Here is a 15,997-nt window from a genome sequence, read left to right on the forward strand (position 1 = left end):
CCCATTTAATCACTGGCTACCTTGCCCAGATTAAATATGAACATGTAATGTTAATTTTACCTAACAAGCGCTAATGCAAATAATAGCATGTACTCAAAAGCATGAGTCAAGTCTATAATGAATCTCACAATGAATCTTCTCTCCTGGTATCCATAAAGTGAAACCAGCAGCCTGGCACGCACATTTTTTTTTTTTTTTTTTTTTTTTTTTTAAATCGCCACGCACTCACATCTTTCCATTCTCAAAGGGATCCACATTTGGAACAGCTGATACGGTGAAGTTCAGATGTCTGGACAGCGTTAGAAGGTGGCGTGATGGTGCTGAATGGGCGCTTTGAGTAGATGAAGTCATGGTCTGGCAATGACATCATATCAGGCCAGCTTCATTGTCTTAAGAGCTCTTTAAAATCCTCGAACCTGCGAATGAACTACCGCTTGGCGTACGGGCAGAGTTCATAGGGCTGAATTAGAGCTTGTTGCTAGGAAGAATTCTCAGAGCGTGATTATTGATGGGCAAATTTAATGGAAACTTACTAAAGCTACCAAATCGACAAGTTAATGGGCAGGTAAAAATTTGAGCCCTACAACAGTTATAATCCAGCCTAGCAACAAGTGCCCCAATAGTTATAGCAACAAGCAAATGGGGCAGTTTTAATTGTGCCCTACAAATTCTGCCTAGCAACAAGTGGCTGGGCCGTTTTAAATGCCAAATTCCCAGGGAAAATTGTTTCGAAATTGTTTTCCTTTTTAATCTCTGTCCACTTTCATTCATGTCTTTCCCGACGTGCTTCTTCTTTGGCACACCATCCCGCTTGTGCAGCCAACATTGTCATGCACCTTCTGTGCTTCTCCTTATGAGGGCATGAAGCAGGGAAGCTGGCGCGGGTTATGCAATGCACCTCTTCATGTCTATCAAAGCACAACGAGCGATACACGTTGCCCTGTTACGTTATTGTTACGATGACACTGAGGCCAAGACTGGTACAGCGCAACAGGTTTTGTTTCGGCCTTGGATGACATGAGTCTGTCTCAATGATGACTACTTCATATTAGATTTTTTATTTTGCGGGGCAACATCACAAGATACCCAAACAAAGAGCAAAATCGCAGCCAGGCAGATTTTTTGTTTGTATTTTTCTTTCAAATTCAAGATCTTTTTTAAATGTATTCTTTTTTTATTTAGAATAGCATAAATAACTAATTTGTGTTTGTCTATGTTTTATTTTGATTCGTTTTGTTGTTCAGCAGTATTTTAGGTTTTAAGATATTCCTTTTTTTTTTTAATACATTCCCACAGCGTAGAGGAAGTCTTGCAGCCAGGATTGTGCGCAGTTCCTAAAATCTCGAGCATTTCATTTGTAAGTAGCCTCTTAGAAGAAAGCATGTTTACAAATAAATTTTTTGAATTCTTTCCCTGATTGTTCTCGGGTTAAGCTGCAAATCCTATTGGTAGATTTTTGCCTTCTATATTTAAGAAATGGGCCTGATAATCCAATTAATAAAAGGGGGTGGGGGGGACAGAAGGTGATTAAGAACCCTGCAGTGGTGCAATCCTAATGCATGCAGACATTTGGGGTTGAATGAGGGAGCACACTGCTTTCAGGACGCTGCCATCTTGGGTGAATGAGGTAGCAGACCATCTTCCATCGTTCTTAAATCTTTGCTGGATTTTTTTTAGGATAAGGAATTTGACTCTGAATGTCTCCTGTTCCTTTTTAGGAAACGTGGCTCAGATGATGATGACCCACAAGAACAGTTCAGCCGAGGAGGACTTGAACATTGAAGGAAGTTAAGCCCTTCTCAGGAATATAAAGACAGAAAGCTGCTGTTGTGTTAACTACTGTCACTTAAAAATATTTAAAGAATAAATCAATAAACAAATAGACTATTAATATAATAATACTAGTAATACTAAAAAGGGAAAAGGCTTTACAATTGAAGGTAAAACTGTCACAAAATCATTTCCAACATTATCGACTGTCAAAAAAGTGTAAAAATAAATTAACCAGAATAAACGGAAAAGAATTGCCACCTAACATGTAAATGAGGGTTTAAAAAAAACAAAGGCAGTCGCTATAGTAAGACAACAGAAGATTACTAGAGCTTTGCTGCCCTCTAGCGGTCATTTGTCTTGCCAGCGAAATACAAATGCATTCATGCAGGTTGAGCTTGCCAACAAGATTCATTTTGGATTCTCGCACGCGTGCGTGTATGTGCATGCGCGCATGTGTGCCAAAGTACGTAAAAGTACCGCCCACTCAGGAAGTATTTGTTTTTTATGTTTGACCTGGATTATGTCTTGGAAAATGACAGCTGAATCATTCGCAGAGAAAACCTTCTGAAGGAGCCAAAATGGAGACCCAACAGACAAGTTTACGCTTGCCAGCATGGCACTGAAACTTGCAGTGTGTGTGTGTGTTTTGAAAACGAACCTCGTAAAGAAGAAGTGAAAGCGGAGATGAATCTCATGTCCGTGTTTCTTTGCTCTGACAAAGCTTATTGACGTCTCTGATGTCTGCACGGAGGAAATACAACTTTGTTTGGAAATCATGAGCTGCAGAGACGGGAACAACTTGGTAAGTCTCTTTCCCCTGAGTAAATGACAGAAAAAAAAAAGAATGAAATGAAGTTTTGTTTCATTTTACAAACAAACAGGGGGGGCTGATTAATTGAACGTGCGGTTTATTTTAATAATTCTCCCCACCCAAAAAAGAGGAAATTCATTGCAGCAGTCTACATAAAAGTAAAAAAATGAAATTATTGATGTTGTAATGATGACTTGCTGTTGTGCAGGTCTTAGCACATTTTTAGAAAAAAGATTTAAAAAAAAATATATTGGAGTTTTTTTCCCACTCACTCCAAAACGTGAGTTTTGCCTGCCATTCCTACAGGTGGTCCTTCTGTGGCACCTCACGCTGGTTCTCCTCGTCGAGTCCTCCCAGAAGAAGACCTCTTGCCACATCCAAGGCACCACGGCCGACTGCAGCCGCCTGAGCCTGACCGCGGTGCCGCCTGACCTCCCCGGCAACATCACCAGCTTGGATCTGTCCCACAATCGCCTGAGCCGGATCCCGCCGGCGGCCCTGGCCCCCTACGCGGATCTCCTGCACCTGGATGTCGGTTTCAACAGCATCACCGAGCTGGACGGCGGACTGTGCCGGGCGCTGCCCCTGCTGCAGACTCTGGACATGGACCACAACGAGATGCACGTCATCCAGGAAGAGGATCTGAGCGCCTGCGGGAACCTGACCAGGTTTCGCTTGTCGAGCAACAGGCTGAAACTGAAAGGGGAAGTCTTTGCCAGGCTACAGGTAGTAGGATCCGCTATCCGGTGGCTTTGGGCCCCTTAAGTCAACTCAAGTCATGTGACTCCACCCGTATTTTTTAGAATCTACAATTCCTGGACGTGTCTAAGAACAATCTCAACTCGGCCAAGCTGGGCTCCAGGCCTCAAATGCCCAACCTGGTGGAGCTCAGGCTGGGATTCAACACCTTCTCAACTTTGGCCGCAGATGACTTTGCTCTCTTAAGCCACTCAGCATCTCTGCAGGTCCTCAACCTGGAATCCGCCAACATCAAAACGGTATGGGACAAATTATTAGGGAGGGGCCAGTGCCGGTACCGACCTTATTTTAAGGTGTCGGCCACTGGTGGCTTTTCAATCAAATTCAATCAAGTTAGCCTGAGTAGGACATGCGGGATGGGTTTTGGGGTTTAAAGAGCTGCCATGTGTTTTCCCCGCAGGTGGACCCCGCTTCCTTCCAGCCTATTTCCCACTTTCGTATCCTCATCATGGACGGGAGCAACATGGGAACGACGGCCATCTCCAAACTCTGCGTAGCGCTGTCGGGAACAACTATCCAGAAATTGTCCCTGCGGAGGATGAAGTTGGTCACCCTGACCGCAAACACCTTCAAAGAGTTGCAGCAAACCAACGTAACCTGGCTGGACCTCTCCGGGAACGGCTTGGGTCAAATCCAACCGGGCTCGTTCCAGTATCTCAACAAACTGGATGAGCTCGTCTTGTCGGAAAACAACATCAAGCATTTGACCGAGCGGACGTTTGAGGGTCTTGGTAATTTGAAGCAGCTGGACTTGACAAAAGCTCTGGTGAAAAGTCACACCTCCGCCACGCCCATCATCGACGACTTCTCCTTCCGGCCGCTGGGCGACCTGGAGACTTTGTGTTTGCGGAGGACTTCAGCACGGGAGATTACGGAGCGCACCTTTACGGGCTTGAAAAGTCTCAAATATCTGGACCTGAGCTGGAGCAGCTACGCATCAATGAAAAGCATCTCCAATAAGACGCTGGCTTCACTCAGCGGGTCGCCGTTGCTGAAGCTCAATTTGACGGCGGCGGCCGTTTTGCAGATTCAATACGGCGCCTTCTCCCATTTGGGGAACCTCACCCACCTTTACCTTGATTTTAATTTCATCAAGCAGACTCTGAGCGGGACGGAGTTCCAAGGCTTGGGTCAACTCCAGGAGCTTCACATGTCCTTCAACCACCAAACCATCAGCCTCAGCTCCACGTCGTTTGTCGGCGTTCCCCTTCTCAGGGTCCTAACGCTGAGTAAAAGCCTGACGGCCATGTCCTTGAACTTGGAGGGTTCTCCGTTCCAGCCCTTATCCAAGCTGGCCTACTTGGACCTGAGCAACAATAACATCGCCAACTTGAGAGCGAACCTGCTGAGCCAACTGGCAAACCTGAAAGTCCTCAAGTTGCAACACAACAACCTGGCGCGGTTGTGGAATGACGCCAATCTCGGTGGCCCCGTGTTCTACCTGAAGGGCTTGGAGAACATGGCCAGCCTGCAGCTGGACAGCAACGGACTAGACGCCATCCCCGTGGCGGCGCTGAGAGGGCTGAGGAACCTGCGTGAGCTCAGCCTTAGCAACAATCTGCTCAACAACCTGAAGGACTCCGTTTTCGACAGCCTGACCTCCCTGAAAGTCTTAAGTCTTCAGAGGAGCCTGATCACGGCCGTGAGGCCCGAGGTGTTCCGGATTCCTTTGGCCAACCTTAGCTATCTCCTCATGGATAAGAATCCCTTCGACTGCACCTGCGAGAGCATCCTGTGGTTTATCACGTGGCTGAACACCACAAACATCAGCAGCAGCAACATCCCGGGCCACTACGTGTGCAACACGCCGCTGGCTTACTTCAACCGCTCCATCACAGATTTCGACCCGCTTTCGTGCAAGGACCTGGCGCCATTCCACGCGCTCTACATATTGAGCAGCACTCTGGTGGTGCTGCTGACCGCGACGGCGCTTCTGCTGCGCTTCCACGGCTGGAGGATCCAGTTCTACTGGAACGTCCTGGTCAATCGGGCTTTAGGCTTCAGCGACGCCACGGTGGAGGAGGGCCGGCAGTTTGAATACGACGCTTACATCATCCACGCCGAGGAGGACGGCAACTGGGTGGAGAGAGCCATGATGCCCCTGGAGGGCGAGGCGTGCAAGTTTTGCGTGGAGGACCGGGATTCGGTGCCAGGAATGTCCCAGCTGGAGTCCATCGTGGAGAACATGAGGAACTCCCGCAAAATCCTTTTTGTGGTCACCGAAAGCCTCCTCAGCGATCCGTGGTGCAGACGGTACCGTTGTTCTTTGTTCTTTTAAAACACTTCAGTAAAGATGGCTCAAGCTAACAAACGACTAGCATAACTCTCTGATCACTGAGTCACACATGAGACTAAAATAACTTTGGTTTCCCTGCCTTGCAGCTTCAAGGCCCATCAAGCGCTGCACCAGGTGATGGAGGCCAGCAGAGACTCGGTGATCCTGGTCTTCCTGCAGGACGTACACGACTACAAGCTATCGCGCTCGCTCTTCCTGCGCCGCGGCATGCTGAGGCAACGCTGCGTCCTCCACTGGCCCGTGCACAAGGAACGGGTGGTCGCCTTCCGTCAGAAGCTGCTCATCGCCCTCGGCATGACCAATCGATTCCCACCCCTGCTTTAAAGCACCTTGCGAATTATGCCACGGGTTCGGGGATTTGATTTCACTTTGGCGCCAATGCTACAGGAAAACCGGGAATCAGAAAAAAATGCTACTGCAAACCAGATTTGACACTGTTTGGTGTGATCGGACATTTCATTAGGTACACGGGATTGGCCTTGGCCACTGGGTGGCAGTATAGTAAAGTCCAACAGACAAAGAAGAGTTACCGCTGATCTCAGTGACAAACGTTTTACATAGGCTAAAGTAAATATATCTTTTTTAAAATCAGGACCAATATCAGCCGTGCGTTGGGGTCCCCAACTATTGTTACCAGTCTACAGCAGCTTGTTAGTGTCCCCCTGCCATCAGCCCTTGAACCATTGGCAGTTAGTTGGTCCGCCTACCTGATTATGACATAAAGAGTCCAACTTTAAACACAGTGACCTATTTGTAGTTAAAGATAAACAGCACAAAGGGCGCTTTGGGCCACTACTTGCTATATAAACCCCCGCCTGCCCCCCTCCCCGACCACTCCGAGACAACAACAGCCTAGCGACATGGCTATCGTGGCCGCCAGTGTTTCGGTGCCGCTGCTGGGCGTGGGCCTGCTTCTGGTTCTGGCGGCGCTCACGTACAAACAGCTGAGCACGTATCTGAAAAACTGGATGGTCATGAAGCCCATCCCGGCCGTAAGCCGCACGTATCCCTTCATTGGCAACGCGCTGGATTTGAAAACCGACGCGGTAGGTGAGTGGACGTCGCGGTGCAGATGCAAGCTCAAACGTTTTGGCTCCAAGACAGAAATGTTTTCCACGACTTGAAAGGTGTACAAGTACAAAGCCAAATGCGATCAGTCGTACCTTATTTTGCAGAATTCTTCCAGCAAATTCAGGGTTATGTAGAAGAATTCCGCAATATGCCGCTGATTAAACTCTGGCTTGGGACCGTGCCATGTGTGATTCTTTATCATGCCGAGACTGTCGAGGTACAGTATAAAGAAAAGTGCTTCACTTTTTATTTTTTTCCCCCCCGCATTTTGTCGTTTCACAATTTCCACTACAATATTATAGTCACATGTGGGGGCTGGGGCGGGGCTAGTGTGTAGGTAAAAAGGCAGCTTGACAAACAGAGGAACAGGCAAGGAAGCAGAAGTAAAAGTGAATCTGAACAAGTATACCAAAGAAAAATCCAACAAGACATTCGGCAAAGAGGTACAGACAGTCACGTATTCTTTCTCCTCCGCAAGGAGCTGAGCCATCTATACGGATATCTGTCTTCTATTGCGCTGGGTGGGCAGCAAGTGATCCAGTGATAAAATTAAATAAATCATGTGTATAATATTATATTATAATATTGCTGAAATCTGAATAAGGCAATGTAATAAAATGGATGAATATTTGTATATTGTTTATGGCAGTTTATGTTTTTGATGCTTCTCCCCCTCCTTATAGCCAATTGTGAGCAACCCTGTTCACATGGACAAATCTATCACTTACAGCTTCCTCCATCCCTGGCTCGGAACCGGTCTGCTCACCAGGTATTCCAGATCAACGGAACTATTCAATTTCGGGCTTGGTCCTATAGAGAACTTTTATGACACTATCGGGGGCAAGTTTTTCCAACTCATGCTCAAAATGAATTTTCAAATTGTCACTTTTGACAGCACAGGCCCAAAGTGGCGCCAGCGGCGTAAGATGCTGACGCCCACGTTCCACTTCACCATCCTGCAGGACTTCTTGGAAGTGATGAACGAACAGGCCGAGGTTCTGGTGAACAAGTTGGCCCCCCAGGCGGGTAAAGGCCCCTTCAACTGCTTCAACTACATCACGCTGTGCGCCCTGGACATCATCTGTGGTCAGTGGAATTCAAATTAAAAATACTAATTGACTTCTGATCTGTTCCAATGAAAATGATGCAATCACATCACCTTGGTCACTTGTTGCTAGGCAGAAATCGAGGGGCAGACTCAATTGTGCCCGAAAAGCCCAATGAAATAGACACAACGCAACTGAGATTTTTGTTTTTGCCGACTTTGTTTCTCTGTCCTCATCTTGCCAATGAAGGACAGGGAATCACAACAAGTTGATAATTTTGCAGTTCTGTATCTATTTTGTAGAAACTGCTATGGGAAAGAAAATCTACGCACAAAGCAATTCTGAGTCGGAGTATGTCCAAAGTGTCTACAAGTAAGTTGAAGTGTATGTTTCATTTTTTAAACGCATTGCACAGTTCAAAGAAACAATACAATGCGCCTTGTTGCTGCGTTTGCTTCAAGAATGAGTGACATCATCAGCCGCCGACAGAGGGCGCCGTGGTTCTGGCCCGACTTCACATACAAATACTTTGGCGAGGGTAACGTGCACGAGAGCACGCTCAAATTGCTACATTCATTCACGTATGAGGTAAGGCTCCTGCTCATATAGATGAATGAATAGATAACCAGAACATCGGAGATTTCACTCTAGGGAGACTCAAAAGAACAAACTCCTGTCAGGTGATTCGGGAGCGAGCTGAGAGTCTCAAGAAGGAGGACGAATCCGAGACCAGGAAGAGGCGAGCGTTCCTGGACATGCTGCTCAAGACCAAAGACGAGGACGGGAACTCCATGAGCCATCAGGACATCCAGGAGGAAGTGGACACCTTCATGTTCAGGGTTTGCTATCCCCACTTAAAATGGATCTTTGAATTAAATTCATAATAATGATAATATCAAATGGTTTCTTCGAGTTACATGAACGTGGTGTTGTTTTTGCAGGGCCACGACACGACGGCAGCCGCGATGAACTGGGCCCTTCATCTGCTGGGCTCTCACCCCGACGTGCACCGCAAAGTTCAACGCGAGCTTCGGGAAGTGTTTGGTAACACACGCTCACACTCTGACTCAGTGCCTTTAATGTGTTTGTTTGGAGTTGCGCTTCGGGCAAATGAGAGCTGTGAAAATCCAAAAAGCCAAAACACACATACACACACACACGGGGCATGATTCAGTTCTGCTCTCAGCTGCTTTGAAGTGCCTTGCTAGCCTTCAGAGAAATGCAACCTCTGTCGGGGTAACCGAGTCAAAATTAGTAAACCCCCCCCCCCCCAAAGGTGCGTCGGACCGCGTGGCCAACATGGAAGACCTGAAGCAGCTCAAGTACTTGGAGTGCGTCATCAAGGAGGCCCTACGCCTCTTTCCCTCTGTTCCCTTTTTTGCACGCAGCCTCCGCGAAGATGCCAAAATCAGTACGTATGAGCTAACTTTATCCTGTGGACGGTGGCCGTTGAGGGTCAAAACATGTCTGAAAAGATTGGCGTACAATTCAAGTCCCATTGTTTGACTCTTATTTTAGGCTAATCAAAAACTAATAGCGGAGCTTATGTTAGCTTTGATTGCAGCAGGTTCTGATCGATAAATTTCCATCCATGCTAATAGCGACAACCGGAATACACGCATTAGTCCGCAATATTCATTTTTGAAAATATATTTGATGGTATTCTGCCAGATGGTTTTAAAGTGCCCAGCGGCACCAACGCCATCATCGTCACCTACGCTCTTCACCGGGATCCTCGCTACTTCCCTGAGCCCGAGGAATTCCGGCCCGAACGCTTCCTGCCGGAAAACGTGACAGGGAGACCGCCGTATGCGTACATCCCCTTCTCTGCCGGACTTCGCAACTGCATCGGTAAGAACGAAACTCATGATGCTAAAGCTAACGGGAATACATCTCATAATCATGCTAATGTTTCTCCTTGTGCTAATGCTAATTTTAATGTTATATTTGGTTTCTCATTGTTTTCCCACTCTGGCAGGTCAACGCTTTGCCCTCATGGAGGAAAAAGTGGTGTTATCTTCCATTTTGCGTAACTTTAACGTCAAAACTAGCCAGACACGTGAAGAGCTGAGTCCGACGGCTGGGCTCATCCTGCGGCCCGAATGCGGCATCTGGATACAGTTGGAAAAATGCGACAGAGCCCAGACAAATCTTTAAAAAAGTTTGTGAAAGGATGAAACGTAGGCAATGAAGTTTTTTTTTTTTTAACAATAGTTTTCCTCAATACCAAGTGCTGGATGTAAATTTCTTTCTGCATTAATTCAACATGAAAAAATATATTCCCAAGTCATAGTCAAATTTAGATCCGAAATTGAATTGAATTTTTCTACGTAGCCTTTTTTTGTATTGTAATTTAAAAATTGTTTGGTGTATATACTGAATTACATGAATACAAAATCAATATTTCAGGTCTTATCATTTTGCTGAAAAGTTTCATAACGGGAGTGTGATCAAAAATACATCCTCATAACCACAAGGCCAGCAAGCACCTTAGATAGCAATCACTGAAGTTACAGCATATTTAATCATTTTCTTCCCATATATGTCCACCGATAACGTAGGTAAAGATAAGCTTTGTTCATTATCTTGTGCACATTTACGTGAGTGCGTCGCGGGTTGTTTAGACTTTAGCGGCGCAAAGGTCACGAAATTCAAAGTCTTCCCAAGAGCCATTTAAGATTCCGTTGCAGCAAAACGACCTCGATGTACGCTTGACGCAATGCTAAAGCTGGCTAGCCTTAGAAGCTAGCTTAGAAGCTGTTTATTGTCATTTCTAGTCACAATTTTTTATTTTTTTAAAAATGATTTTTAATATATCATAATGGAAAACACTTACGGCGATAATACATATTTACATCAAAACAAGTTCAGAATCATTTTGATGCCCGAGTGCGGCGACTACGGTAGCCCATTGAGGTCAATGAGGATAAATGGCCAATGTTGACAGGACAGCGTAACAAATGATCTTCATCGTCATAGGAGAGGTCAGCGCATGATGAATGAACGACGATTATTTCAATTATTCAACGAGCGGCATAATCGATGCTGGCCGAGTTCTTCAGAAAGCCAGAACAATTCTGGTGGGAAAAAAAAAGGTGGAAATTGACATGGGGAAGAGGAGGATGGCGAAAATGAGGACAATAAAGAGGGTGAAGAGTGAAAAATAAGTTAACTGGGCAGAACGATTAAAAATGATGACACACGCATGACAGCACTGGCCTGCTTTTCCAACACGATGTAGCTCACCCTAATGTTCACAAGGAGGCAGCAGCGCGATTAAGAAACAACGCAAGATAGATCGCGATTTAATTGTTTTATTCAAGCTCTTCGTCTTTGCGATCAGAACTCCAAACCCAAAAAAAAAACACTTTTATTGTTTTTTTAGCGCTGCCTCAGGACACGGAAAAAAAGGTTAGGGTTAGGCATCGTCTCATTTGTGTCTACACATCTGAGATGTCGCACACGCATGCACGCACGAAGCGTTGATGAGGACAGAAAGTGACAGTGCGCCAAGACCTGACTGAGCAGCACCGGAGCGCTTTATGACACGCCGCAATCTCCCTGGCTTGATTCAAGTCTCACACACACACACACACACACACATAATCGCCCACGCGTCTTCCCCTCGCCGTGTTCCTTTTTGCTGTCTTGTTGAACAGAAATCAGGTCATTTTCCTCCTCCATTAAAAAGACATTAACGCAACACAAAGATTCAATCGGGAGGTGCCACGCTCAGTCAAAAGGATGTGAACCAAATAGGTGGGTGAGTGGGATGCAAGAAAAACAGGGAAGATAAAGCAACCTTAAAGAAATCATTTTGTTATTTGCTTAAATAATCGGGTTTTCTTTGTTGTTGTTGTTGCGCTAACTCTGTCAGCCCTGAAAATGACATGAACTGGCTTAAAAGGCACGTGAGGGGTTGGGATTCCAAACTGTGGTCAGGTTGAGGGGGTTTTGAACTTTACGATCGGCACACTAGCCAAAAACTGTCAAAACAAATTGTGTTTAGCAGAGGTGGGAGACTCAAGTCATGTGACTTGGACTTGTTTATTCTTGCTCATTTGTTTTGACAACCTTTTACTGCAAATCAGCGCCAAATATAATTCATTACTAATAATTGACATTGACCCTAAAAAGAAAAATCAGTCTATCACAAATCGATGAGCGCTCAAGAAGTAGTTCTCGTAATAGGATCGTTCAGTGCTATGTAAATAAAGTTGAATTGAGTTTCTCAAACTTTCCATTCAACCCATTTATTATTTTAAGGTGAGGAAAAAAAAAAAAATCCCATTTTAATATATCCCAGTGTGCTCATCGGTTTTAAGAGTCAAAGTACAGAAAGTGCTTCTTATTCAGTGTTCGGAAACAAGAATCCCAACGTGCTTTAACCTTGCTGAAGCTTTGACTTTGGCCCTTACTAATGATCCCCACTTTGCCTCTCGAAACGCTTCCCCTCTGCCCCTTTGCCCTGCAAATGCTAATCACGCTGCACCAAGCATTCCGTATGCGGCGCCACGCCTGCCCCTTCCCATTCTTTGCGTACGGCGGGGGAAGGACGGGCGGTCGGTCATGGGGGCGGAGTCAAGGTGCGCGGGATGATAACGGGGTGTAATAGCGTACAGACGCTAGGTCACTTATTTTCACACCACCCTCTGCAAGTCTAAAAGTCAATCTTTGACTGACTCAACAATGAACGGGCAGTCCGAAACTTTGTAAGCTAGCATGTTAGCGCACCTGCCTGTAAAAAAAATAAACCCTGCTTAGCAGTTTCTTATAAACCTTTCAAAACAGTCCTCGTCAAGACCCTAACAAAGTATGAAAAGTATTAAATAATTAAAAATAAATAAATGTACACTTTTTTTTTTATTCTTTACCCGTATGGATACTTGAAAGGAGGAATTTTATCAAGCTGAAGTGGCTAACACACCAAGCCACTGATTAATTACTGCACTCCCAAATATCTTAATCAGGGCTGGAGTTGATTTGAAAAAATAGATTAATTAAAAAAAGAAAAAAACAAACGGAAAAAATAGCTTTGATTAAATGAAGCACTCCATTTGTCATTGAACGTCTCCTACGGCATCCGCCAGCCCCGATGCCGAATATTGTGTCACAGAGAAGTCAATCATGCGCATACTTTTGTAGATGTGCATATTTAAATGTTGCGGCCATACGATAAGCATCATGACAAATGAATTCGGCCGGCCAGTGTTTGTCAATGAATATTCAAAGATGGACATGGGCCAAGTCAAAGAGGGAGCGCGGCGGGCCTATAAAAGACACCTTGCTGGCAGAATGCCCCGTAAAATCACTTTCAAGGTGAGTCCCCATCACATTCATCACATTAAGTGACGCTGTTAATTGTTTGACGCTTGTTTCGTCATGATATTTTGCTAGCATGAAGTGTCAAAGTTGAGGAGGAACTTAGGAGCTGACTTAATATTTTAGATGTACTGCCAGCAAGGTCACTTGTTGCTAGGCAGGATGTGTGGGGCACAATTTAGTCTGCCCCCAAACCTTGAATTTATACTTATTTTAAGAATACATTTTTTGCTTGACTCCTACATTTTAACAAATAGTATAACTCTGCTAGAAAATATTTTTTTTTATTTCTGAAGAATGACTCAGATTTTGTTCTTAACTTTTTGTCCCCTGAAAGTAAGACTTTTTTTGTTTGTTTTTGCTCGTGACGTTCGGGATTTAGACAACGGGGGGTCTTCACATTTGTGTGCCACCAAAGAGCACGGCCGCCCTTTGAGTGCAACTGCTGACAGGAGACATTTTTCACCCACGTTTTGAGTTTTCTATCAGATGGTTCCCATGTGGGTGAATGGAGCAAAAGCACGTTTGTCAATGAGGAGTAATCCGAGATGAATGGAGGAGCTTCACTTGGGAGCCTGATGATGTCATCAGCATCTCTCTCCTTGTGTCTTTAGACGTGGATATTCAGAACATCATCAGACAGGCACACAAGTGGGTCAGAATTAGAATATCGTCGGCCCAGCGGACATTAGCGATGCATGCTCCAACCGCAAAAACAACGTTTTATATTTTCCCAGTCGACGGCTGCAGTGGGATTTAAACAAAAATAAATAAATAAGTAGTGTTGAAAGAAAAAAAGAGAAAAAAAAAGCCTAATGAGGGCCAGAAAACGAGTCCCAAGGAGGGGAAGGAAGAAAATCCCACGTGAATTTGAATGATGTGGTAGATGATGAAATGGTGGCGAAATATTCCAAATAACGCTACAAGCAATCATGTGGCCAGGGGATTGAGTTGCCAGGGAATCATCTTCCCCCGGTCGAAATGAACGAAAACGCCATTAATCCCTTTCAGCTTTAAAAAAAAGAAAAAAAAATTCAAATTTGTAATGATGTTTTTAAAAAAAAAAAAAAAAAAAAAAGATTATGCCTGCATCATGATTTTACGGATTGATTCATGGGGCATCGCACATTCTGCCCACTAGGTGGCAGTGAAAATAGATATAAAAATATGAATAAATAATAAACAAATATATATATATATATATATATATAGTGTGAGCCTAACAGATTTGCATAAAATTGAATATTTTACCTCACTGTTAAAAACGCACACACACAGACACACACACACACACACACTCAAAGACATGTCTGGTTCGGTAGCACTTGGTTTAGCATCAATGCGTTCCGCTGGTGTAATTTCCGCATTGGACAGCTTCAGGAGAGTGGAGACAGGTGTTTGGTGGTCTCCAGGGGTTTTGATTTTGGAGGAGGGCGGGGGGGAACAACATGATGGATCACCATTTCCTTCCCACATGTCGACTTTGGAATAGCGACTGTCAGCCGATGAGAGAAGATGCTGGCCATTAGAATCTTTGCAAAGGTGCTCTACGCTCAAAATATAGACAATTTGTCGATAAAACTAACATACCTTTCGGGTACCTCAAACGTCTTCAGCACCCAAAGTACGTTTCGATACAAAATAATACAAAAAATTACTTCAGCTTCTATATTATAATTGACATCAAAATGAAGTTGGATTCCCCAAAAATGTTTTTGCTAGGTCTGCTAAACTTGATGGCTTCCCTCCAAAACGTACACGTTAGCTTGGTCAAAGGCTGGAAAAACGTATGCGCTGCTCTTCGTGACCTTCAACACTGAATTAATGTTGACCACCTGAACCTTCCGTGCCAAGAGCCGCCTCTCGTCATAAAAACGCGGGTCGCCGGCGTAGCGTTCCGCTTCATTTAAGCACGCCATAGTTCACTCCGGTGTGAGCGATCCCCGAGGCCAGCGTGGCATTTATACGGCGACTCTAATTACGCACTCATTAGCGCGCCGAGGGAAGTCAGCGGACCCGGGAACGACATAGTCCGACCCCTCTTTAATTCCTTTCCTTATTTCCCTTTTCCCTCGCTCATTTTCCGAGGGCGTTAAGTTAATTACGAGCTAATGTGCTATAGCTTGAGAGACGTCTATACTGTTAAGTGCACGACGGTGAAAAAAAATGGCTAGCCTTCATAAAACTCGACTGTGCGGGCTATATATCTTCATTTGAACACCCTGGCAAAGATACAAAGAAGTTCATCAAACCAGACCGCACCAAATATCAAAGACACGACCCAAAGGTGTGCAAATGATCATTTCCAAGCTCTGTTCTAGGCGCTAAAAATATGGCTTTATAATGATTCATTATAGTTTTCGGGCGGACATTTTTTGTTTTGTTGTCTTTAGTGGATTCCACTGCTCGTCATAAGCTAGCTTGTTCTGTTAGCTCATTTTGCTATAAATTATCCTTTAAGCTAGCAGTACACTTTTGAGAGGCCCTTTGACAAAGTATCGTGTCAAACCTGTGCTGTGACGCCAGGAAGACTCTAAAACTGTCTTCTTTTCGTCTAAAAACTGAAAGTGGTCAGGCGTAAGCTTCGCCTTAGTGACGTCAAAGTACTTGTTTTGGTAAACGTCGGAAAACACGTTAGGCATCTGTTATGAAGCAAACAACTTCTTTTGATGAATGTGACATTTATTTCCTCGGCTTGATCTTACGCAAAATCCACCTTGCGGCACATCATTAGCGCTAACAAGGCCGACGGCGGATTCCAGATCCGCTTTGTACCCCCTTCCTTATCCTGACTTCCCTACGACCTTTGCCGTCTTCCCGCGCTCTCCCTCAGCCGCTTTTCAGCTTAATTGCGAGTCGCAGATGCTGTCGGCCTTGGCCGTCCAAGTCTGACCATCCCAACTATTTGCACAAAGGGAC

General features: G+C 45.0%; 2 protein-coding genes across 2 annotated transcripts; both read left to right on the forward strand.

Annotated features, from left to right (window-relative positions):
* The first annotated feature begins 2,171 nt into the window (after positions 1-2,171).
* tlr3 (toll-like receptor 3) lies at positions 2,172-6,228 on the forward strand. Its single transcript, XM_088374550.1, has 5 exons — positions 2,172-2,575; positions 2,891-3,310; positions 3,388-3,582; positions 3,744-5,596; positions 5,726-6,228. The coding sequence occupies exons 1-5, from the start codon at positions 2,549-2,551 to the stop codon at positions 5,961-5,963; spliced, it is 2,733 nt and encodes a 910-aa protein (XP_088230676.1). The 5' UTR covers positions 2,172-2,548; the 3' UTR covers positions 5,964-6,228.
* cyp4v2a (cytochrome P450, family 4, subfamily V, member 2a) lies at positions 6,074-10,157 on the forward strand. Its single transcript, XM_088374551.1, has 11 exons — positions 6,074-6,689; positions 6,815-6,927; positions 7,394-7,479; positions 7,606-7,796; positions 8,059-8,128; positions 8,218-8,344; positions 8,437-8,595; positions 8,698-8,800; positions 9,033-9,167; positions 9,428-9,607; positions 9,735-10,157. The coding sequence occupies exons 1-11, from the start codon at positions 6,500-6,502 to the stop codon at positions 9,911-9,913; spliced, it is 1,533 nt and encodes a 510-aa protein (XP_088230677.1). The 5' UTR covers positions 6,074-6,499; the 3' UTR covers positions 9,914-10,157.
* The last annotated feature ends 5,840 nt before the right edge of the window (positions 10,158-15,997 follow it).

This window comes from Syngnathus floridae, chromosome 4 (genome assembly GCF_059516105.1).
Source record: "Syngnathus floridae isolate MCC-2025c chromosome 4, RoL_Sflo_1.0, whole genome shotgun sequence".
Classification (NCBI taxonomy): domain Eukaryota; kingdom Metazoa; phylum Chordata; class Actinopteri; order Syngnathiformes; family Syngnathidae; genus Syngnathus; species Syngnathus floridae.